Source organism: Anas platyrhynchos, chromosome 13, assembly GCF_047663525.1.
Source record: "Anas platyrhynchos isolate ZD024472 breed Pekin duck chromosome 13, IASCAAS_PekinDuck_T2T, whole genome shotgun sequence".
Taxonomy (NCBI): domain Eukaryota; kingdom Metazoa; phylum Chordata; class Aves; order Anseriformes; family Anatidae; genus Anas; species Anas platyrhynchos.
Genome location: NC_092599.1, coordinates 14,707,811 through 14,733,487, shown reverse-complemented (window position 1 = coordinate 14,733,487; position 25,677 = coordinate 14,707,811). Strand labels below are relative to the sequence as shown.

The 25,677-nt window shown below is 48.0% G+C and overlaps 1 protein-coding gene across 2 annotated transcripts; it reads right to left on the bottom strand.

Moving 5' to 3' along the window:
* Positions 1 to 188: 188 nt before the first annotated feature.
* On the bottom strand, positions 189 to 25,677 carry NT5DC2 (5'-nucleotidase domain containing 2). 2 transcript variants are annotated; one of them, XM_038186138.2, is made up of 14 exons: positions 25,329 to 25,677; positions 19,840 to 20,024; positions 18,972 to 19,046; positions 16,998 to 17,053; positions 15,148 to 15,241; positions 11,817 to 11,945; positions 7,178 to 7,238; positions 6,417 to 6,519; positions 5,820 to 5,921; positions 4,208 to 4,289; positions 1,865 to 1,951; positions 1,039 to 1,179; positions 734 to 798; positions 189 to 537 (listed from the first exon to the last, which is right to left on the bottom strand). In XM_038186138.2, the coding sequence occupies exons 1-14, from the start codon at positions 25,576 to 25,578 to the stop codon at positions 276 to 278; spliced, it is 1,692 nt and encodes a 563-aa protein (XP_038042066.2). In that variant the 5' UTR covers positions 25,579 to 25,677; the 3' UTR covers positions 189 to 275. The 2 variants fall into 2 exon arrangements, with proteins under 2 accessions (XP_038042066.2, XP_038042067.2); XM_038186139.2 differs by lacking the exon at positions 25,329 to 25,677 and adding an exon at positions 23,204 to 23,303.

Genomic DNA, 25,677 nt, shown 5'->3' with positions numbered 1-25,677 from the left:
CTTCTCCAGGCACCGAGCAGGGGCAGCAGCTGCCAGCCCCCAGCGCTGCCTCCTCTCCATCCCCTCTGCCCCTACAGCATTCCCCACAGCTCACTCAGTTCCCAAAGCGACCCCCCAACGCTGCCCAGCCCACAACGCACCACTGGGAGGGGGGAAATAAACCCAATAAGCACACCCACACACCTACACAAGTGTCAGACAGCCTTTAGTGGCAGGCAGAGAGGTGCTGGTGGCCCCCACGTGTGAAACGCCGTGGCCCCAAAAGGCCCGGCCCTTCACCGAATGTGCACCATCTCCTCCAGGAAGGGGGTTTTCATGCAGCCCGTGCACAGCTGATCCATCCAGAGCGGAGCCTCGTGCTGCAGGGGGGTGCGCCGCGGGTAGAAGGTGAAATTCACGTCGTAGTTCAGCAGGCAGCTGATGGACGCCATGTAGATATCGGAGAACCGCACCAGCCGGCGGGAGAAGTAGGTGGGGTTGTGGAAGGTGCGGAAGATGCTTCCAAACTGGGGGTTAAACAGGTTCTTTGTCAGTGACCTGAGAGAAAAGACAGAGAGCTGTAGGCAGGAGGCACTTACCAGGCTCCTTCCCTGCGCCCCACCCAACACAGGGCACCAGGGAGGTGGTGCAGGTGGTACAGGCCATCAGCTGCAGCACCTGTTTCCCCAAAATGGGTTACCAAACAGACCCAGGAGCCTCTGAGAGCTCCTGAGCAAGCAGGGCAGTCACTCACCTGATCTCCTGCCGCTCCTTCATCCACTCCAGCAGTACCTGCTTCGACTCCGCGTCCTGATACATCTGTGGAGACAACAGCAGCATGCACTGGGTTACGTCAGTCCTGCAAGCCACACCTCAGGTCCCCCCCCCTTTCTACCGTAACTCCTAAACCCACAGAGCCTCTGCACCACCTTCCTTTGAGCAGAACGGGATGCTTTTTGAGAACACAGGCAAAATAGTGTATCCTCTGATCCCCACACCAAGCCCCAGTCTCAGACACAGAAAGCACACTACCTGCTACCTCAGACAGGAGCTCTTTACCTGCATTCTCTCCAGCAGCCCCGTCAGAGCCTGCTGCCAGGTCAGGGAGTGCATGTACTGCTCCGTGTTTATGATCCGAATCTCTGTCTCCAGTTCAGGGACTATGGCTCCAGTCCTCCAGCCGTGACGCAGCATGAGGTCCTAGAGGTCAGGGTGAAAAAACAACCACAAGTTCAACACGAAGACTGAAAGCTAAATACAACCCTATTTCCTAGAAGAGTGGTCTGTTCCCATCGCAGATCCTCAGGGGACAGGCCTTCTAGCGGTCTGGTTTGGGTCCTGCCAGTAACACCCATCTCCCAGGCACCAGGATCAGCTGCATGAAGCATCCAGACATGAGGGATTCACATAAACCGCTCTCAAGTTCACAGACCGGCAGTTGTTCTTTAACCACAAGTACTTCGGGAGCCCTTTCTCCAGTTTCCTTCTGCGTGATGGCAGAGTGAGGGTGCTTATGTCCTGTTAGGGTCCCAAAAGCCACATGCTGCAGAACACCAAGCCCTGTGTGCCAGAGACATGAGCACTCGGAGCAGGGCACTCCCTTACAGACCAACACAACCACAGCAGCTGTGCGGGCTTGCTGCCACCCTTTAGACAACCTGGGATGATTCAGGCTTGCCAGGCCAGCAACAAGGTTTTCCTCCAAAACACACAGTCATGACAGAGGTGCAGAACTCAGGCAACACACGCCTCCTGGGTGACCAACTGTCCATAATCCTCAGCCCAGACACAGACAGATCCCTCCCAATGCGCAGTGCTCATCGCTTAAAGCCCCGCTGGGGATCACACAGAAGCACTGAGAGCCAAGAGAGCGCTTTTTACTCACCGCAAGGTCGCTGTATAAATGGTCACCAAAGTAGAGCACCTTAGATCCACGCCAACCTGTCAGCCTCAGAAAGTCAAAGAGATTACCCTGCAAGTAAGAGGAGAACAGAAATGTGGGTACGGGCCAAACACTTCAGTCAAGGGGACTGCATGGACCAGGAGGCAACAGGAGGCAGCTGAGAGACCAGAAGTGAACGACACCTAAATGAGAAAGGCCTGACTGCTGGACAGGAGGAAGCCTGAGTGTTCTGGGGGTAGGAGTTGCTGGGCTCAGGTAGTGAGGATTTCACCTCACGGGCTGCACAGAATCACAGAATGTGAGGGACTGGAAGGGACCTTGAAAGATCACCCAGTCCAATCCCCCTGCCGGACCAGGGACACCCAGATCAGGTCCCACAGGAACATGTCCAGGCAGGTTTTAAATGTCTCCAGAGGAGACTCCACAGCCCCCTGGGCAGCCTGTTCCAGTGCTCTGTTACCCTCACCGTAAAAAAGTTTCTTCCCATATTTAAGCAGAACCTCCTATGTTCCAGCTTGCACCTACTGCCCCTTGTCCTATCATTGGGTGTCACCAAGAAGAGCCTGGCTCCCTCCTCCTGACACTCACCTTTACACATTTATAAACATTAATAAGGTCACCCCTCAGCATGGGTGAGGTGCACCTTCTCTTCTGAGGGACTTGCTAACCCACTGAGAAAGTTTGCACGTGGGAGAGAGACTTTCTATGAGCTCTGCTTGCATGTTCCCAGCTCCTTTGACAGACCCACTGGACAGGCCAGAGGTTTCTGAACAGCACTGCCCAAGGATATGACCTACTTTTCTACCACAGGTCAGGTCCCAGCTACTTGACCACAACCTCACTAATAGATTCTTCCCGTGGGATCCCACAGCTCACATAGCCAGGAACAAACCGTCCTAAAGCCAGAGGCCGCTTTTTCTCAGGGGACAGACCAGCTGCTAGGAGAACACCCCAAGGCAGCAAGTTCACCAGAGCCCATTCCTTGACGCTTGTCTTTCAGGAAGTGGAGAAAGAGGGGAGCATGACTTTGTGCCCTTTTTGATCTCCCTTTTTTCTTCATTCTCTACCCCAGAAGTCATCTCAGTGTGAAACCTCTCCTCACTTACAAAGACCTTCCTAAAAGTGCTAGGCAGTCTTTTACAGCTTTGTTAGCTCCTGCCACCTTTTCCAATCTTATGCAAAACGATTTGAAGTGAGACGTGGATGACCTCTGCATACACATCAGATTGCAGACAGCTCGGGACTAGCACACTCTCAGGACCCTCTCCAGGACAAAGGTTTCAGGACTGGGACATAAGAAAAGCCAAGGGAAAAAATGCAGCTCTTGGCCACCCAGGGTGATGTCAGAACAGAGCTCCTAAGGTGACATTCACAGAGCAAGGGGTGTCCACTGTGCCTGACCCCTGCTACACACGCAGAAGATGTTCTCCTGCTTCCCCTTTTCACACAGACTGGGCAGCAGTGAGGAGAAACTCAGCCTGGCAGAGAGAACTCAGCACAGATCATCCTGGGCAGAAAGCAAGCACCCAACACCCTAGGATAACTGCCCAGCTCTGCCCTTTTCCCCTGCCCTGGGAAGCCCTCCATCTCCAACACAAAGACCAGCTGGGCTGGGTGGAATAAATCACTCCAGTTATACACCTTTCTGAAGCACCACCCACACACAGAGCTATGCAGGAAACCGTTTCAGAGCTGCAGACAAAAAGTTTTCTTCTCAGACAGCTCCGTCACATCTTATTTCAGCTCTGCCTCCTGCAACTGCAAAGCTGTGACTGCTGGGAGTGCAGCCTTTCCCACACCTGGCATGACCCATCTCCCACCATGCTCAGAGCTCGGTTTATCATACACTGACAGGCATAACACACCTTGGGAGGGCTTTCTGATATACCAAGACACCTTATCATGTGCACATTCCAGTAGGAGCTGAAAAGACTTTTCAGAGGCTTGCAAATCCCAAGGCTATTGCTCCACAACATGCTGAGAGACACGCTGAAAGCATGTGGGGAACGATACCATACAGGCCAAGCAAAACCCCCCTGTACACGGCCAGAAGGCTTCTCTCACTGCCACCAGCCAGCACAGCACAAAGCCTAGAGCATGGCTCCTTGCAAACACTCTTTAACTTTTCAAGGATTTATTTTTCACTTTTCAAACATCTACAAGTGATCTACAGAAGTGGCCATCATTTTCCCCCCACCATGAACTAAGCAGATTTTCCTGTTTTCTCACTATTTTCAGGCTTTTCCAGTGACTTCCCAAACTGCAGGTGTATTATGAGTCCCCAGACTCTTGCTTCATATCCCTTACACATCCGGGTCACTTTACCTCTTTGTAGATCTTCCCTTTCTCCAGATGGTTTATTTTGTCCCACTGCAGTGAGCCATTATCATCCAGTTTTCGAAAAGGTCTGGAAAAAAGAGGAGAGATGTCAACTTCTTTTGATTTTTAATGGTTGTAACCCAGTGACTACAACATTCAAATTGGAAAACTTATTTATCTAAATAACAACTCATAATAAAAACACCATATGAGAAATGACCTTCAGGGCTTTCTGCACTCTTCTCAGGAAGAAAGCGTGAGAGGGAAATATCTTTTCAGACTGCTTCCATTGACTGCAACTGTTTTATGCCAATGGTTAAATGCCTAATATTAAAACAAGACTTCCTCTGAAGGTGTAAGGCCAAGGCTTTGTCCTGAAACGCTCTGTGTCCTGTTCCAGCCAGACCACCCCCAGCACAGCAGAGATTGGAATGTCTTAATGGGATAACGCAGTCTGCGGAGTGGATGGGAAACAGTCTCCATGCTGATCTTGGCAGCTGACCTGAGGTGCCCACTGTTGCTCCTGAGGGCCTGCCTGGTTACCTTCCACTCGGACAAAAGAAAAAAAGGCCTCCCAGAGCGCAAGTGATCTCCAGGGCACACCTGCACTTCCCCTCAGAGAAAGCACTCCACAGTTGACTACAGCTCACCACCAGGAGGCTTCCCCTCACCTCAGATGAATGTCCCTGCCATTCCACTGGATTATTATGTGAGTGGACCTTAGGCACCACGCAGCCATACGTTTTAAGTCCTAGAGGACCAGATCAGTGACCAGATGTGGCCACTCCAGGCCACATCTCTACAACATTTCACTCACACCCCATGGACAAAACCCTTACCGGTCAGCACGAGTTTTAAATACAGTTCATAGATTTACTCCCGCTTATGGTAGTTGCCTGGGAGGTGGGCGAAGAAAATACAGAAAGAGAAAACAGCAGTCCTCTCCCTCAAGGGCCAAATACAGTAGTTCCTGGCCAGTTGTAAATTGAGGCAACAAAGCAGACACAAGTTCCCCAAACCAATAAACAAAAGAGCAAAGTGACGATAGCAACCTGCCTATCAGCCAGCCCCTTGGCAGCTCCTAACTGACCACAAAACCCAGCTGCCACGTACAAAGACTTCCAGAGCTGCCAATTACAAAGCAGCATATATCCACTAACTAAAACCATGGATATTAGCTTTCAGGAAGTGAAGAAGGAAAGATTTTGGCACACTCTCAAGACCTAGTGCCAAGAAACAGCCAGCTGTCATACAAACCATTCCACTTTTCTTTCTAAATCTTTAAGTGCGCTAATACCCCTAAAAATCCAAGTTAAGCCCAGGCCACAAAAAAAAATGTTAAAGCTTAGGATAGCTAGTTTTAAATACACACTTTCTCCTCGGCATTACCCACGTGATCTACTTATTCCCAGACTGGTAATTTTTTGTTGACTAAGATGAAAGCCTCAGAGAATATCTGAAATGAGAATGGAAGGCTGGATATGTACTGGATCAAAATTATACTTAGGAAACTATAAACCGCTCTTCAGGAAGGTAAGAGGAGCCATTCACTCCAGGTACCGGGGCCCAAAACCTCAGGCCCACGTGCAGCACCGCAGTATTGCCTTAGGACACATACTTCCTCCGATCAGTGAAGAAATTGGGTTTGTCGGCTTGCACAATGACCATGTCAAATAAGTCCCGCCAGTTCTTGCCAACCATGTGTTTCATTCCTTTGTCCCTAGGGGAAAAAAGGAACAGAAATGTTAACGGAACCCTTTTCAGCCAACATTGCATCTTCACAACAGTCTGTCCTAAAACTATTCTCATTTCAGCAACAAAGAAAAAAGCACAGAGATTTCTGAGTGCCACTAGGGGGTCTGATTGCATGGAGGATTGATGTAGCACTTTGACCATTTCCAGGCGTCCCACCTTTTCTCCCGCTACCAGAGGAAGTCCAGAGAAGTCTGTGATGCAGCACAGCTGCCAGAGTTTGAAAGTGGCAGTTCTGTAACACTGTGGGCAGTCACAGACTCATAGTTTCTCCAAGAAGTGAAAGTTGGTGGTGTAGAAAGCGGGGTGCAATGTTCACCACAACCGGTTCCTCTAGAGTGCTCTCATCACTATTACCACAAAACTCACTAGCGTACAACTTTCAGATGCTCAGAGGAGAGACTGCACTGCAAAGCTCTTGCTGTGCTGCGGTGATGCATCAGTGGGCAATAATGGTACTCACACAAAGCTAAAGGGACTGTTTGTAATGAGGAAGAGTTTCTTCTTGTGGTTCACCAGTCGGTTTAGGACAGCATAGATTTCGTCACCGTGCAGAATATACTGTTCTATATTGGGATAAAACAGACATCCATCAATCAATAAATTTTGGCATAGATCATGACCACATTTCTTAAAATAAGTAAATAAAACCAAAACCTAGCCCCTATACCAATATGGGCTGCAAAAGGACTGAGCTAGATCCATCTCAGGTAGGGCAGGTAGTGAACTGCTAAGGTGATAAAATGGGCTTCCTCATCCTCATCAATCTAACCTAGAGAGATGAAAAAGACTGAGGAACTGAAAAGACTGGCGATTCAGAGGGTTGATCCCAAACTGTCACAATGAGCAGGCACAGTCATTCTGGGCCATGTCCCTACCAGGATCTTTCTTTCCTCTGAATGGAAGCCTTGTTAGTCTTTCTAGACTGTGCCTTTGCACATTCACACCATGACAAGGACTGTCAACCCCTCACTTAAAGGCAGAAGGAAAACGGAAACACAAGCAATGAGATAGCTCTCTTTTCCATTAAAACAGATCCTCCGTCAGACCCTAAATATAACCTAGTCCTCAATGCCACTCTACCCATAATCAAGTATTTTATTCATTTTTATGTTCATCTCACTCCTGCAACTGAGTGTAGGACCTATGCAGCAATCCTATGCAGAATGCCATGTAGTATAAGACACAAAATAGATCTGGCACCAGAGCTCTGCTTAAACTCACCCATGTCTTTTTCAATCCATTTGTACATCACTCCTTTCACATGCACATCTCTAATAGCATCCTAAAGAAAAGGATAGGGAAAAAGTTTCAGTTTTACAAACATTCCTGCTTCCCAACATGCAAGTTTATTGCCAACACTGAGGAGCAATACAGTAATGACACATCCCCTCTTCTTGTTGAATGAACAAATGCTACATTGACATGAAGCAGAGGACTTGTACAGCAAGGCTCACGGACATGCTGAAAAGAGCACAGTGATTAGTCAAGCTGACACAGTATAAAGAGAAAAACCTCAAAACCTATCTGGCTAGTCTTGGGAATCTGGAGAGGTCCCAGTCAACTGGAAGCCGGCAAGTGTTGTCCCAGTTGTCAAGAAAGGCAACAAAGACAACCTGGGTAATTACAAGCCCATCAGCCTCACTTTGGCGCCTGGTAAAGTTATGGAGAAAATTATTCTGGGAGTTATTGGAAACCACTTGAAAGCCAATGCAGTCATTGGTCACAGCCAACGGGTTCACAAGGGGAAAGCCCTATTTAACAAAAGTAGTTTTCTGTTATGACAAGGTTACCCACCTAACTGACCAGGGGAAGGCAGTCAATGTAATCTTTTCATATTTCAACAAAGCTTTCAGTACTGTCTCTCACAGTATCTTTCTGGACAAAACATTCACTTTTCAGCTAGTCAAGTACATAATAGGGTGCATGAACAATTGGCTGGTGGGTCAGGCCCACAGGGTTGTGCTAAATGGGGTTACATCAGGCTGGCAGCCAGGCACTGGTGGGGTTCCCCAGAGCTCTATTTTGGGATCTGTTTTCTTCAATGATTTCATAAGTGATCTGGATACAGGACTTGAATGCACACTAATTAAATTTGCATGTGATACTAAATTAGGAGGAGCTGCTGACTCCTTGAGGGTGGAGAGGCCTTGCAGAGACATCTTGACAGATCAGAGGGCTGGGCAATCACCAGCTGCATGAAACGTAACAAGACCGAGTGCTGGATTCTGCACCCCTGGCTATACAGAGAGGGGGACAAGAGGCTGGAGAGCGAGGAAAGGGACCTGGGGTTCTACTGGTCAGCAGGTTGGACAGGAGCCATCAGCATGGCTGGGCAGCCAGCCCTGCCCTGGGGGTCTGAGGCACACACGGCCGGCAGAGGGAGGCACTGGCCCGCTCTGCTCCACTGGTGTGGCTTCACCTGTGGGTGGGTTTGGGCACCACAGTATGGGAAGGACATCAAACTGGTAGAAAGTGTCCAACAGAGGGCTACAAAAATGGGGAAGGGTCTGGAGGGCAACATGCATGGGGAGCGGCTGAGGGCCCTGGGTTTGCTCAGCCCAGAGCAGAGCAGGCTGAGGGGAGGCCTCATGGCGGCCTGCAGCTCCCTCACGAGGGGAGCGGAGGGGCAGGCGCTGAGCTCTGCTCTCTGGGGACAGCGACAGGACCCGAGGGAACGGCATGGAGCTGGGACAGGGGAGGGTCAGGCTGGTGTTAGGGAAAGGTTCTGCTCCCAGAGGTGGTCGGGCACTGGGACAGGCTGCCCAGGGCAGCGGGCACAGCACCGAGCTGCCGGAGTTCAAGGAGTTTAGGCAGCGCTCTCAGCCATCGCGTCTGATTTTTGGTGGTTCTGTGTGGAGCCAGTGGTTGGAATTCACAGTCCTTGTAGGTCCCTTTCAACTCAAGATATTCTATGAGAACACTACTTCCTTTCTGCTCCTGAAAACCAGCACATATTTATGCCCTGTTACCAAGGCAATCAAGACTGCATAACTCCCAAACTGTTTACTGCACCCAAACCTCTGTGGCTCAGACCTTAGCTAGCTTTACTTCCTTATGCCTGTGGAAGCTCTGCCAAATGTGATCCAAAGGATGGGAGCATGGCTGAAGTGAACAACAGGAGAAGCAAGCACCTGTGATTCCTATGGGCTTCCATGAGCCAGGGAAGGCTACCAGTCCGAGCCCCAGGTAGCCAGCGGGCACAGAGGTATATGATGAGTGCAGGAGGGTATTTCTTTTGCCAAAATGGAGCTGCCCGCTTTTCAAGATGGTTTTCAAGTGGAAACAGATGTTGTTAAGGGTATCCAAATCTCCTCTATTTTCCAGGCCAGAGGCCAGGATGCAACATATTTTCGGACACACCCAAATGAGATTTTTCACAAGTCTCCATCCAATGAGATATGCCAGATACACAAGACCATTTCCAGAGCAGCAATACATTTTGCAGTGTTTGCATATGTTTTCAAGGTACCATTTTCATCCATGACAATCTAGACAGGTAAGCACAAAGGCTGCCTCTCCCCAGGATGCTTAAATCACTGCTACACTGAAGTGCACTCCTTCAGGAGGTGCCCCTTCAGACTGCAATCACCACTGCCATTCCTACAGCAACACTTGCACACACCACCCACCACACAGCCACCCGGTCTCAATGCCATGCTGGTGAAACATGCATGTCACCCCAAAATCATTTCCTTCAAGGCAGGGAGAGAACCTGAGTTTAGGTAAAGGACAATGACAGAGGAAGAGGCACCTCTGCATGGTGGAGTTTTAGGAGTCTCTTTCCACAGTTTGGATTTGAATGGTAAAAAAGGCAGAGGTCACATCTCATTCACCAAGAGACTGCCCTATTGAGCTATGAGACAGAAAAAAAAGAGCAAGAGTGCTAAAAAGAAAACAACTTCCTCTTGACCAGCACTGGCACTAAAAGCAAGCAACGCCTAGGATTTGAGTCAAAACTACATTTACAGAGCAGAAAGATTCCAGTGTGCTCTTCACCCCCAACAATAACAACAGAAAAGGAAAGGGGAAAACTGAGTTTTCTGCAGGTAAAATCTTAATAGCCTGAGGAGGTGTCAAACAGGGCACAAAGATTCCTTCAGAGGAAAGCAGCTTAAGCTTTCTCACTTTAAAGACGAAGTGGCCAAACTGGTGCAGCAGGACTACAGGTTTACATGCCAGCTTCAGGCTTTACCACTGCCTCGGGGACTGCCCTTTTGGCTCAGTACAGCGTCTCTAGTACTCAATTTGCTCCAAAACACACAGCACTGCAATTAGGATTACCACCAAGACGTACGGAAGAGCATCAGGTTCAAACATGTCTTACTTAACCTACTGGGAGCCTGCATTGCAATAACAACCGGGGTGACGCAAAGACTGACACCTGCCTGTGTAGGCAAAGGATCTCTGTGCTCATGCCCACAAAGCTTTTCTTTGCACTTGCACTGCAAAAAGATAAATTCTGCAAAAATGTTTTTTTTTTTATCCTCATTGTCCAGAAAAATAACAAGCTGCTCTGATAAGTTCCCTCCTTCTCAGTAAAGATTTCAGGCATTGGCGCAGATTTTCTGTTGCACCTCTTTTCTCTGCCTACCTCAGTCACTCCTTCAGGAACAACCACATCCCTCAGCAAGGATGCAAAGACAATTGCCAGGATTAGTGCTCAGGAGCTTGAGGACTTGAGCACACTCCTTGCCCTGTATTGAGTTTATGTTAGGCTATGGCATCCACCTGCCTGCTCTCAAGACTTCAGCTAGGAACAAGTCCATTTTGACCTCAAAAGAAGGCTCAGAAGACACTCTTGACAGAAGACCTCTGGAATCAGCTGTGTCCCCTCTTCTCTTTTTCCACACCCCAAAAGGAAAAACAAAAACCAACTACAACCCTACAAACATGTTCAGCTCTTGTGGGAAACTGGCTGGCATGCCCTTATCAAGCACAAACAGCAGGTCAGAACGTGAGCTGTAATCCTTGACTGCAGTGAAGCTAACAGGGTGGATCCTTATCACAGAAGCAGCAGCATAGATGCAGCACTTCTCCCATAAGAAGTCTGAACAGTGTATGGACGGGCTGCTGCTGGAAAATGAGCATAACATTCCCATGAGGTACAATCTCAAAATCCCACTCTATGGATAAAAGCATGCAATAAGGCCTTGGCTACCAGGGCCTACACCTCATCTGTCAACAAACGTCACCTACGACAGCAGTCTCAAACTCTTACATCTTGCCTCTAGCATTAACTAAGAAGTCAAACAGTACCCCGCTCCCTCAGTGGTGATGATCCAGTATAGACCTTTCAAGTGCAGGAGTGAAGCTGTTGGGCACCACTTGCACCTTGGAGTAATGCACTCTTGAAAGCCACAGTCATGCACAGAGGAACACCCCAAAAGGATCAGACTACTCTGTGGATGCAAAGGAAGTTGGGGTGGATTTTCAGAACAGGCAAGAGCAGGTTTTTCCATGAGAAATCCTTAAAAAAAAGGCCAACTGTTTGGTATGTGGTCAGAACAAGCCTCTGAAAAATGAGATTAACAGGAGAACAGAGCTTACCACTCTGCAGAACCAGAAAAAATTTACGCAAGTTTTGTGGCGTATTTCCCACAGAAGAACCTTCAACCTAAACAGCCAAGGCACTTGTGCAAGAAATATGTACAGCAACACTAAATCTGTAGCACAATCACATACCTAATGTTCCAAAAAACATAGCTCTGAATATTCCCTGGCAATGCTCTGATTTAAAGGAGCAATAACACACTCATATTAGACTACTCAACAGCAACCCTTAGGTTTGGATACTGCAAAGTTCACAAGCCAAAGAGCTCACAAATCTGATGTGGTATGAGGCAGTTGACATTTTACTTACAGATATATCCTTGTAAAGATGGACCTGGTCAAACTCAATGCCGTGAGTTATGAAGTAATCAATGACTGAAGAGAGCAGCGTCATTTCAGGAAGAGAAAAAATGTCCATAAATTGCTTAAGTGAAGGACCCTGGAAACAAAAAATGAAGGAGATGCATTGAACCAAAAATACTTCAGGAAAAGAAAAAGCAAACCCAGAAAGCAAACACTCTTCATGCTGGACCACTTGGAGGATGTTCTGGGCTAAGAAAAACATTAAGGTGGAAATAGACAATTACATCCAGACCAAGTAATAACTCACCTTGCATTAGGCAAGGCCGCATCTCTCCCATATATTTACTATTTTCTTAGCCTAACAATACACTTATCAGCAGATCAACAGCAAAGTTTTGCTCCAGAGAGGGCACCCAACACAATAAAGCTTGTTTATTCAGCTTGTACCACCTGTGCAGAGGAATCTGGTGAGTCTCACCAGTAAACTGAAATCAAGTTTTTCATTTTTCATCACTGAAATGCCAGATCAGCCAAGGGAACAGTTATTAAGATCTTGTATGCGAATAGCAGTTTGAAAAGTAGACCTCTCAATGAACCCAGTAACCAGAGGTGCCTGGCAATCCTGCCACATCATGCCCATGCACGTGAGCTTTGAGCAATCCATGACCAACAGTTGTAAGTCTCTAGAATAATACTGGTCCACATCAGAAGGTATTTATTATAATATACCTTCGTGAAAGACAGACATCAAACCAGTATCCAAGAGATCACAGATGGTACACACGGTGGTGCACAGAGGACACACGCTGCCTAATACAAGGGTAGAACAAAAGACTAGTACTAACTAAAGGCAATATTGGGGCAACACAAACTGGGATCAAGAAATGAGATGCAAAAGGGCAAAGGAATAACAAACAGCATTTTGCCTGGGGTCTGTTACCAAAAAAAGCTGTGATCAAAAGTTATGTCACTATGCTGAGGGTTATACAGTTTCCAGACAGCCAGCAAAAGACAACTTGACCTACAGCAAAGAGGAAACCCTTTGGTTTGGGCCACTTACCAGACAACCTTGTAAAATGCAGATAACAATCAGACTCCTTAGTGCAATTAAGCAAAAATCACTGTGTGTCAAGCCAAGTCAGATAAGAAAAGAAGTATTATCACTTCACAGAGTAAAAAGTCACTAGAAAATTGAAAAAATAACAGGCTAGCAACTGAAAGCCATGTGTTATCTGTAAAGCGTTGGATAGATTGTGAACCTGGACTACCCGATCAGTGGGGAAACAGCGGAGGGTCCCAGTCAAGAAATAAAGTATATAAACTGTGTTATGGAACCGGTAGGTGCACTGTTTGCCGGATGCCCACCACTGCAATCACGAATAAAAATGCTGCTTCACTGAGATCCTCACCTGAGCCTAAGTTATTGGCCACAGTGTGTTCCTCACAGCAGATGTTCCTGTTACCCATACCCAGGTGGCTCCATCAGCATGGCACACTGAGGGGAACAAGGTCAAAGATCCCTACAAAAGCATCACTCCACACCAGTTGCACCGCGCCTGCTGACACCAGAACTCATCTTAAATCAGATGCTTTCCCACTAATGTGTTAGTGGCACAGACTGAGCAGACGTTGCTGGATCAAGACGTCATTATGTATGTACCTCTGTTCTCTCTGGGATCCACCTGTTTGCTTATAGGGCTCATTGCATTTTAGGAGAGGAGATTCGGGAAGAATAAACTGCTATCCCCTAGCCATTTCTGTGGCCAAATGAGTATTGAAAAATTCATTGTAACAAAGTCATTTTGAAGTGACTGAACAAATGCACCTCGCTGAGGAAGGAAGGGACTGGAACTCAGCAGGTACTCCTTTGCTCTGTATCATGATCTGTCTGTAACGTCATTCTCTGGAAAACAGAATCTGCATACAAAATGCTGTTCAAATATGTTCCTATTTTGCTTTTACAATGCCTTTTTCACCCTGCAGCACTGAATGGGCTCCCTGCAGTGAGACAAAAGTCCCTTCCATCCTTTTACAGGAAAAAGCAACAAATGAGATCCTTCAGCAAGGAGAGCTAGGACAGGGTATCTTCCTGATGCTGATCTCCCACAGCTGCACATGTCCATCAGCTCTCGCACTGTCTGCCTCACTATAACCCAGAGTCCCTTTGGAATTATCACTTGAGGAAGCACAGCGTGACTCTGCCAAGTACTAACTACAGGACAGAAGAAAACACCTAACTGCTTTGGTACTCACAAGGAAACACATCAAGGCACCTTGGCACGAGCACCTAGACACAGCTTGAAGATTTCACGTTTGTATTTATTAAAAAAGAAAGGTTAAATCTTAGTGAGTTTGCCAAGAGTGAGGAGAGCTGCAGAGCAGAAGGATAATCAAGCGCAGATTACAGACAGATACCAAATTCTAAACAGAAACATTCTATTTGAAAACTGGAATCAGCACTGAGCTATAAGCAGTGTACATACTTATCCAGAAGGCAACTGCTCAGATTAATTGTTCCCGAGAGAGAAAAATCAAGAAGTGACATTGCTGAAGACTTCACACAGCAGACTCAGAGGGGTATTTACCAGAGGAAGCCTGCCTTCTTCCAGCTTCCCCATAGGCAACTGAACTAACAAAGGTCAAGAAACAAAGCAAGTCTTGGGGGAAAAGGATGTGAATGGCCCCACTTGCCCATAGCACCACACTAGGCACTTGAGGAAAACAAATCTCTCCTAACTTCCTCTTGCTCATGCAACCGAAAGATTTCCACAGCTCCTACCTACAGAGTTTCAGTCTTTTACCGTGACAACTTTTCTGCCTCAAAAAGGAAATGACCATGGATGAGGTGCACTGAAGAGATCTGAAGAGGTATGGCAGGGATCGCTTTCACAAAGGAAAAAACCCTACCCAAACCCAAAGAATTAAAGGCATTGCAAGCACCCTGCTGGTACACACACAACCCCCCTCCCCCACAACTCAGTGCAAACACCATCCCTGCAGGCTGCCCTGGTAGCTTGGGAGCCGGATTTGGCAAAGGAACAAGCAGGGAACATCTCCCTATCAGTCTGCAGAGCCATTCAGCTCTAGGCCAATAGCACTGGTGTTCAGAAATGCTCTGCAGATGTCTTTCACATGCTAAACTGCTAAATAACCTCTGGGGCAAATTCCCACTAGTACAAAAACACACACTGCAGCTCAAAAAACACACACTGCAGCTCACCAGATACCACGCTTCTCTGAGTGCAAGGGAAGCTGGAGTCCTTTACAAGTTCATACAATTCACTCTTTTCCTATCTGATAAGAGTTGCTTCTTTACGGCAGTAAAGGGCTTACAATACCTTGCCGTAGAAATCGCTCATCTGGTACAGAGGGATGTGCTGGGTACCTCCATAGAGCTCGATTACCTCCTCATCCGGCACTGGTTTGAGGCCCCTAGACACAAAACAACAGGAACAGCATGTCAGTAATCACCAGCCTGCAAAGAGCTACAAACTGCAGAGAAAGGGAAGACAGGGACAGACAGGCTCGTTTCTAAAACTCACACATTTCTTTTGCATGGAAGAGACAGCCAGAGAGCCAGACAGCTCCACAGTGCTAAAGATTCACATAAAACCTTCCCCAAGACATTTTCCAAATACCTTGTTCATTCCTTCAACTTAATTGAGGGGCTTTGTCCACATTCCAGCAGAGTTCAGACAGGTTTTCCCTCCATCTGCTGTCAGTCTGCTGGCAGGACTGCCCCAACAAAATAGGCCCCCTGGCCTGACTTTGGCAGCACTGGGCAACTGTAGTTTTGGCAAGGTTGCTTCCATGAGGTTTATCACCATTAAATGCAAAGGTGCAGGAAAATAAAAGCTTCCTGAAAAAGAGGTTTCCTAACTACTTGGTTTTCCTGAGCAAACAAGTCCTTCACTAACAGACCATTCAAGAGGAATTGTTGTTTTCCACCCAGAACCACAGCTAGGGCTAGTTGTATGGTCCTTATGGTTCAGCCTTCTGACTTCTGCAGGTTTTGCCTCTTGCACAATCTGTGATAGCTGTTTAGTCAAGCAGTCAGCAACTTTCTCTCTCTCCTTACCTATTCTGTCAAGGTAGAGCCTCTAAGTTAAAAGTCACCTAAGTTTTGCTCAAAAGCAAAGGACAGTTTAGGAAAAAGACACTTCGGGAGGAATAGTTACAAAAAGGACACTAGGAAAAAAAAAAAGTTTAAAGGCATTTTTCACTAAAAATCTCTTTCTAAAGCTGCAGTAAAATATTTGGTAGTACCAACCCTCTCTCCCTTCAAATAAAAACCTAGCACTCAGAGAAGCCAATTCTCTCTGATTATGAAATTCCTTTCTTAATATTCTTAGAGTGTTTACTGTGACTGAAACTTAACAGCAAAAGGGCTAAGTTCAAAAAAAAAAAAAAAAAAGCCATTGGCTTCCATGCTCGGGAAATACAGCACAGATTTACAGGAGCTTTGCTACAGATATCTATGATTTACTACCTCTAACACACCAAGCCCACTTCGCACTGGGGCAGGGTCTTCTCCCAGTCACCTCCAGCCTGTTTTTGGAGGCACCATGTGGAAGCAGTCCCTTTGCTCTGTGCTCTTTAATCATTTATTCTAAACCACATCCAGCTCTCCTTGGAGAACAAGGGAGGAGATGGGAAAATAGGACAAGCTGGGCCATAAACTAAGCCCAGATTCTCATGCATCATTGCTTTAGTGACATGCCTGCACTGCTTATTTACACATCCACACCACTCTCCTCTTAGCTCTGTGACGAGGCAAGGCATAGCACTGCTGGATATGCTCCTGCTCGGAGAAGACGGGCACGTACGCAGGCTGTACAGGGGAGTCCTTCCCTAGTTGCACTGTTTACTCATAGACAGTAACCCAGCCACGCTGCAGCTGCAGCTCAGACATTACCCACAGTACACGACCAGATGTGTCATTAACCATTACAAAAAGCTCCAGGTCTTCCCACCTACACTTGGCTTGAAATCCTTGAGAGAAGTAACTCCCTGAAATTATATGCCAGGTAAGCACTTGAAGCAAGTAGAAACAGGATAAACCAGACGAGACCATACTTTGCACATAAAAAATAAAAAGCCCATATACCATGAACCATGATTACTCAGATTTAGTAATCTACACCTGCAAATACAGGCACGTAGAAAATGATTTTGAGAACTGACAGACCTATATGCGGTCCCAAGCTGGACATAATGGAAAGCATCGATCTTCATCAGAAGACTCTGTGACAATGGATAGATATTTACTGTTAGAATCAGGTGAGTTTACACTGAAATTTTATTGAACTTTCAAGCTGCACACAAATGTTATATAGAAAACAAATGTCAAGACAAATATCCCACATCTATGTATTTTACGCTATACTTACTCCCCAGACACTTTTACACAAACTGATCCAAACTGTGACCTTTTAGAAGCCTCTCTGGCAAAAGACCACCTTTCCATAAACTGAAACACTGCTGCCTGTTACGCTCTGACAGGTATGCAGCTTGTGGACAAGGACACAGTTGAAAAAAGAAAGGGAGAAGACAATGTTTCTGTGCCTCAGACAGTCTCCTCTTATCTCCTTTCCAAAAGCACACACATTCCAAAGGAGCTCTGCATGCACAAGAGATCAATTTCTCATCCCATTTATGTTAAACAGAACTAAGGGGGCAAGTCTTGACTTAGAGTGCAGCTGTACCCAGTCATTTTCTTCACACAAGAACCTTTCCCTACGTTAATTCTTGCCCTCGCTAACCGACATTTAAGTTAAGATGCTCACAAGCACTCCAGGCTAGTAACAGTAGAGCTTTCTTTGAGGTTTTCATACCAGGCTCCCCTTCGTGAGAGATCTCTTGCCCCTGCACCTTTCTGAAACCATAATACAAGTTCTCCATGCACAGAAAACAGCCTCACACCAATCCAGTATCACTCTGCAAATAAAAGCAGGACACAGCATCAAAGTTTGTCCTGTTCCTAACATAGGGTGAGGTAATTGATTCCACAGAGCATTCACAACCTGCAGGCACATTCTTTTATCTCTACACCACATCGGTGCAGCTTGTTACATCGTAGGCAGACCTCCCACTGTTTTGCAAGGAGTGCAAGCAAATATGCTGAAAGATTGACTTGGACAGGCACTACCCAGGTTTTCATGTGTTTTAGAAGCTCTGATCCCAAGAAGAGAGAATTCTCACCCTCTGCTCGCTCAAAGAGTACTTTGCCTGGCTGGGCTCATCACCTCTGTGTTCCTCTGATATACCAGCAACAGACTTTAACAGAAAGAAACTTCAGTTTCTCACAGATTAACTTGTTATGTTATAAAGTCAGAGGCATGAGCTATCTGCTGCCATTCTGTCCCCTCAGTTAGGACAAAAGACATGGGAAAACTCTACAAAGTATTTTCTTCATTCCCTCCTTTACCCTCCCCACCGGAGAGCAGCACACACTGCAGAGTGTACTGCCTGAGCTGAACTCGTTCAAAGCTCGACATAAGAAAAGCTACCGCAAAATGAAGCAACTTTGCTGCTCTCCCACCTGACTGCCTGGCTGCAGCAGCCAGCATGACATCACCGGGCATCAGGCTTTCATGGAATGGGTCCAAAACGCTGAAAAAGGGTTAAAGCTTTTGCTTTGCTCGCCTGTGCTCCTAAGAAGCATGCATCTCAAGTAGCTTGGATCTTTTTCCAGGCAGTCCTATTATTCGGGGTGGGGGGTGGGGAAGGCTTCCTAAAGGGCTCTCCTGACAAGTCATTTCTATTATTAGAGCAAGGCATAATGCCTCTGCTCCTGGCAAGTACTTGCTGGAGATGCAGGACTGAGGTTTGTTGTGTAAATTTCCTAAAAGACAGAAACAATCACACAAACATGCTAAATTTTCAATTAATTAGCTTGCGGAAATAACTGACTTAAATTGGCAAGGCTGTTTACCAGAGGTCTTTGCTAGCATGTCCCAGGCTGCTAGAGGCTACGCACACGTAAGACACCTTTGCCTTGGGATGTTTGTATGCAAGAGCCACCTACGCAGCAGAAGGCATAAGCACACAGACTGATAGGCTGGTGATGAACATTATTGTAAACAGTGACAGAAAGCATTTCCACTAAAACTAAACCACAACGGAAGACAAAGCCCAGGAGGCTGAACTTTGTACAGCTTACCTTTTGTACATCATAGTGAAGTCCACGTATGGCAAACCCTGGAATGTAGTCATACTTCCCAAGCCCTTCTGGATACTGGTAAAGCAGATAGCAACATCGTAAGAGATGTAAGGATTGCTTATCAACAAAATTATTTCACCTATTGAGCTGGCTTATGCCTACCAGTCCTCTCATCTCAGGCATAAACTGACTAAAGAACATATGGACTTTGTTTTGCCCCTTCAACAAAGCAAATGAGTGGAGAAAGACAAAGGATCAGGAGCCTCCAGAATAGTTCCTCTCATTTAAGGGTCACTAACAAAAACTTAACAGATTCACTCAGGCAGTGAGGAGACTTCTAGTATGCTTATTCAATGTGTGTATTTGGAAAATCAGTGGCACCGCAGAGCTGCTCTAAAAGGAGATGGACACGACTAGAAGAAAACGCACAGAGCAGACACCCTGTTTGCAAAGGTGGCTATTACTGGACACACCATACAGTGTTACACACATTAACCCGCACAGGTCAAGTCCTGTACAACTTCAGTGCTGGCCCACACCTCGTTTATCCACCTTGTGTACCACCAAACCAGAAATTCTGTGGGCACGATTTCCATAGTTAGGGAAAGCAGAACAGATACTTTAGACTAAGGCTCCTGCTCCATACTTACAAAACCTCAGGAATGTAGAGCATGGTAAATTGTCCGACTGCAAAAATCATTCCAGATACAGACAAACCCTTCTGCAATCAAGGACTGCAAAACGTGAAATTTACCTCAGTAAAATGAGTCACTGCCACATGTGCACAATGCTGCATTTCACAAGCACAGCTGGGGGGTCGCAAAGAGCAGTGAGATGAATTGAACGGAAATTCTGAGCACATCATTACCTTGAACTGTTCTATTAGGATGTCTCTGGCAGTGTTGAAAATCATAGAGTGCAGTAAGTTAGAATACTGTGCTAGTGTGTAATCGTAGTCAAAGCCATATATCTCCACATCGCCCAGGCTGATCTCATTGTTAGCGTAGATGGCGGCCGGGTTGAGGAGGCTGCAGACTCCTGGCGGAAGCAGATCTAAGAGGAGGGAAAGGGAAAGATTAGAGAAACTGAGAGGAAAACCAACATTTCAACTTTCCGTTCTGGGCCTGGCAGCAGCAGGAAGCACCACGCTGCAGAGCAAAGGAACACAGTGCTGCAGGCAAAGCCTGCCCCAGTTAGCCCACACACATAACCCTCCCCGTGAGAAAGCACACTGTGAAACCGCTGGCTGTCTGGCGATTGTGCTAACCATTTTAACAGTCAACCTGACCGTCTGCGTCAGGAAGACACAAAACAACGTCCTTGGGCTCTGGCTTATCCAATTTTGACCAGCAATTTTCAAGTGTCAGATTTCTAGCTCACAGCAACTGCATTTTCAGCAGGCTCACCGATGTGAAAGGCAGCTGGGATGCATCAGCAGGAAACCCTGTGCCCCTCACTTCAAATATGAGTAACACAAACAGGAGAACTCCTCCCTGAGGAACCTGGATTCCTTCAAATTGGGAATTCTGAGGTCTGCCTTTTGGCGTTTGTTTCCCCCAGAAGCAGCCAGACTTTGTGATTCTTCAGGTACCACTGGGGCATTTTTATGTTCATTATAATGGATGGGATAAAACAGTTTTGTACAAACACCAACAAAATGTAAAACTAACAAACAACAAAAACACACAAACAGGGGAAAAATACAACCACCATTAAGCTATGCTCTTGGAGCGTGTAATGCTGATAGCAGTAAGTTATCTGCTCTCCTCTGATAAGCAGCTGTGGAAACAGCTCAGCTGCACGCTGTTGGTCACTCCAAAACCTGGGCTACTGCACATGAATAACACTTTGCTCCACACACCACTGGCAAAATGGGGGTTTAGTGAGCCAGCAGCTGAACAGCCTCGATGTCCTTCTCAGAGCCAGTCCGGAGAGCCGAGCACTTCAGCTACACCACACCAGGAGGGGCAGGAACAGACCCTCTCCAGGCTTCTCACTCCACAGCAGTTGTCCCTTGCAGGGTGACAAAAAGCAATAAAAACAGGTCCCTGCAGTAGATTCCCTACTCACATCCACATGGAGGGACAGAGAGGAGGAGGAGGAGACATTTCCTCCCCCTCGGAGACAGGTAATTTTCTTGTTGAATGACAGGCAAAGCACAGACATTTTCCAGGTCCTACACAGCATCAGCGGGTAGGATTTTTTTTTTTTTCTTCCCTTCCTACCTGAACTTTTGGCTTTTAGCAAGAATCCCTGGGTTGGTTCTTTAGTGCTTCCTTGCTATAAAACCAAGTCTCATCTGAATCTAGAACAAAAAAAATATTAGAAAGTGATACCAACCATTCCCAATTAAGACTTTGCCTAAAACGATCACAGAATTTACAAAGGGTGCTTTAGGTAAAATCCCAACGTACATTTGCAAGCACTAATCCAAAGAGGCGACCAAAGAAACAGGATTCAGACATGGGAACGTTTTTCAGGGGAGAGATGCATTACAAAAACACACCCAACCCTCTCTCCTAGCTCCCTTTCCTACAGCCTTCAAGTGTGTTTCACCGGAGGAGAATTACCAGGAGAAGGCAGCGCTCTGGGGCAGGAGGGCTGACCTGGGGGCTACGCAGCAAGGAGAGCCCCGTTTCAGTCACTCTGCTGACAGCAGAGTTCCTGAAAGAGGCCGAGGACAGGGGATGCAATCAGAGTACTTTCCACTGGGACTTTAGAAGATAGGGAATGTAAATAAGATTCAGACGATCACAGCTTTCATCCTCTCATCATAAATGCTTCCTGCACCATAAACAAACAGACCTCCATTTCCTGCCCTCACCTCCAGATAACTTGTGGGAAGATCTTTTTTCTAAATCCACGCTGCCATTTGTAGGCTGTTATTATTTTCCTTCTTCGCAAGGAAAACAAAATCCTAATCACACTGCTAATCACAAATGCACACGTTTTAATGGCACACGCACCCCACTTGCTGCCACCACACCCTTACGGAGATCGAGCTCCTCCAACGTTCGCCGCTTGCTCGAAGATTTACAGCACATTTGGTAGACCCACCGGATGAAGTCATGCTCCTCCCTGCCCGCCTCAAATGTACGGGGCCCCTGTTGCTTTCCAGCAGCCTCCAGGCAGGCTAATTCTCCTCCACTCAGACATTTGGTCACTAACGTAACAGCATGTCCTTGCTGACCTCATGAAGGCCAAAGGAAGGTGCACACGCTAGCCAAAATGCATTAGCACCGCAGCTTCCCGTGTACCACGTCCCCTACACACGCTTCCTGGAGTCTTCTCCTCCACGGCCTGTCCTTGTCTCTGGAAATCCCCAGGTTCAAATGACTGCAGGGAACAGCCTGTATGGGATTGTTTTCAATATGACAGCCCTTATGTGCCTGGCTTAATGAGCCACGTTCCAAGGTGTTTGGCTTTCTGTTTGTGTATATATTTTTATTATTTATTTTTTTTAAGATAATCAGCTGGGAGGCTACAAACTGAGCGCTTCATCAAGCCCCATGCTGCTGACTCGGACGCGGTTCCCATGCGGCACGTCGTCAGCCCGGGATCTTTGCCTCGATTTGCATGGCAATCAGCGAGTCAAAGCAAACAGACACCCACCAGAGCCCAGCCAGGGGGAAATGCCTTTTTATTTTTTTCCTTTTGCTTTTTCTCCATAACGAGGGATTGCTGAAGGTACAATAAACGACAGCAAGAAGAAACAAAGCGTAGACCAGTTTGGGTTATTAAAAAGGGCAATCCCAGCCACTTCCTCTGCCTGGGTGGGACAGGAGCAGCAGGCGGCGTGGCAGCCCGTCACTGCCTGCTCAGCACTTCTCCCAGGATGTACGAGCTCGGGGGGGAACCGGCATGCACACAGCTGAGGACAGAGGGGAAAACCAGCCCTTGCAGCAGACACAGCCCCTGGAATCTGCGCGCTTGCACAATTCGCCCCGATGTGCAACTCCGACGGTTTTAGGGAAGTGTCTGCACATCCCGGCGTACGCACGGCTCGGCACTGTCCAGCTCACTCCCAGCTACTGGGTGTGAGGGAAGCCAGCAGCCAAGGCAGACCGCGAGGAAGCGTGCTCGGACACGAGCCTTTGTTACAGCAGGGCGTAAGCGCCAGGCGAGCGCAAATCTCTGTGGGGCACCGAGCAGCTGCTTCGGCTGGAGTCCCTTTGGGGAAGCCCGAGTGCCTCTTCGCAAGCAGTAGCCCTCGATCGTTATAAATCACTAACCCTCAATCCCAGAGTGACAGCAGAGAAGGAAACAAACGCGGGTAATTAACTGTGAGCCACGGTCAGAGACTTCAGGACTCCACATGGCCCCTTCTGATCTGGAAAACAACCCGGGCGGAGGTGCCAGACACGTCCTGCGTTCTCCTCAGCTCCCGGGGGCACCGCCAGCGCAGCAGGAAGCACTCGCTTTCCCTCAGCCTCAGATCCACAGCATTAGGGAAGAATAACACGTAAAAGAGGCGCCTCATGCCCATCCCTCCCCACCCTGTGTGCTCACAGACCTCTAACCCTGCAAGTCTGCAGGACCTATCCATGGCCACTCTCCTCCACCCCACGAATAAAAATTCCCTTTGCTCACGTGGACTTGTTTTCTATAGACAAACTGCCCGTTTTTCTCCTTTCCATGCACCTCTTTATCCTTCTGAAGTGTTGTTTTGTACCAAGTCACAGCAATTCCCGCAAAGCACTCCAAAAAGCTCAAGCAGATGCCTCAACCAAGAGGGCAGGCTTTGCCTGGGCAGACAGAAGTATTATTTTCAGAGCACTAAGTTACAGAAGAACTGCACTAAAAGAGAGCTGAAAGTTACTCTGGAGCACTAACTCAAATTCACGCCATTATGCCCAAATATTTTGGGATTTCTCTCCAATAAAACCTATGCAAATCAACTGCAATGTTAAAAAATACCATTTTATTCCAAAATGACATTTAAAAATCTTCACAAAGGCACTAGACAAATGCTCTTTATGCAGTTATTTACTAGAAAAAATATGTTACGTTAGGGAAAGCTGAACTTGGAAGTTAGCTTCCAGTTCTGGCTGCTATTTCTCATTTCTGTTCCCAGCTCAATCCAGTAGGTGCCACAACCTGCAGAACAGGCACACTCCCCAGGCGATCTGCCTGGCTCCCATTATCGCAGAACCAGGCTGCCTCCTGGCTTGGTAGAGATTGAGCCCCTTAAATCTTTGTGCCTGCTTGAGATTAGCAACACGAGCAGAATCAAAACGTGCCGGACTGCAAAAGCCACCTCTGCACAAGTCACCAGCGCAGTGACCACACAGAGGAGCCATCCTCTCTGCACACTGCTGAAGGTGATGGGCACACGCTGCTGAGTGTGGCTTGCACAGCTATTTCTTGGTCTGTACAATGTGAAAACAGCAAGGACTACCTCTGACCTATGCCCTCAGCATTACCAAAACCTACCCAAATTCTCACCACCTGCACTACAAACTTCTCGCCGTGTCCAGCGGTTCTCACACTTAACCACTCAATGCCACGCGGAGGCAAGAAGTTAGCAGTTCTTTCAAAAGCTCCTCAGGAAAGCTGATTTATTTTTAGCTACATTTAGAAGATCTAGGAAAAAAACACACATTTCCTCACAGCCAAACCTTCACTTGCTTCCCAGACCCACTGGGTTTCGGGATGGGTTGTTTCCTAGAGAGCAGGACTTTGGGCACTGCTTACTAACAGAGACTTGTCAGCCTTCCTTGACACTTCAGGCATCATCCAAAGCACCGCAAGTCCTGGTCAAGCCCACCACTGACACTAGGTCACCATTGTCCTTCAAGGGTGGAAGCAGCATTTTCAGATGCAATGATGTCTGGCCTCGAGGGTCGGTCTGGCAAAAGGCAAGGGGCAGGATGAAAAGAATGGTGTTTCCTGGGCAAGGTTTTACCTCAGCAGCACCTTTTGGCCTGGCTCTGGTTTCGGTGTCACCACACAGGAGACGGCACTGCTGGGATCTGAAGCCGTGCTCATGAACGGATGGCGTGACAATGTCTCCCAGCCCGTAGCCCAACCTCACTCACTTTTGCATCAAAGTTAGAGATGGGGAGCAAAGGAGCAGCCTGACGATGCCCCGTGTGGCACAGCGTGGCTGAGCCATAGAAGCCACGATTAAACCCATCCTGGGCCAGCTCTGCTCATGCCTCTTCACGGGACATTTTGCTCTGGGGGAGCCGTGACTGAAACAAAGGGCTCAGCACGACGCCTCGCGAAGAGGCTGCTCCACCACACGGGCACCCAGCCCCATTTTGGGTTAAACCCCGGAGCTTAACGGAGCTGTGACTCCCCCGGGAGCTGCGTTTAGCGGCACGAAGCCTTTGTGCCGGTGTTTTCGGCGCTTACCGTACACCAGCTTCTTCATCTCGTGGTAGCGGGCCCACAGGTAGCTCCTGGTGTCGGCCCCCTCAGCCGCCGCGGGCTGGCTGCCCGCTATGGGGCCGGGCTCGGCTCCTCGCCTCGCTCTGCCGCCGCTCCCCGCCGGCTCCCGGGGCTGCCCGCGGCCGCCGTCTCCGCTGCCGTGGCTGCTCCCGCGGCGGCAGGAGGCGGCGAGGAGCCGGGGGGCCCGCAGCGCCGCGGTGCCCAGCGCCGCCATGGCCCCGGCCGGGCACGGGGAGCTCGGGGCGACCGCGACCGGGACCGGGACCGGGACCGCCGCGGGCTCCGCTCCGCTCCCCTCACGCCCCGCTCCCCG

Bases quoted from the DNA above. Each gene is read 5' to 3' on its own strand.
- NT5DC2 (XM_038186138.2), bottom strand. From the start codon at position 25,578: ATGGCGGCGCTGGGCACCGCGGCGCTGCGGGCCCCCCGGCTCCTCGCC. The intron at 15,242-16,997 runs GTCTGTCAGTTC...TTTTGTGTCTAG, and splicing joins CAGCTTGGGACCGCATATAG to GGGCCTCAAACCAGTGCCGG. The intron at 799-1,038 runs GTAAAGAGCTCC...TTGTCTCCACAG, and splicing joins GGCTGCTGGAGAGAATGCAG to ATGTATCAGGACGCGGAGTC.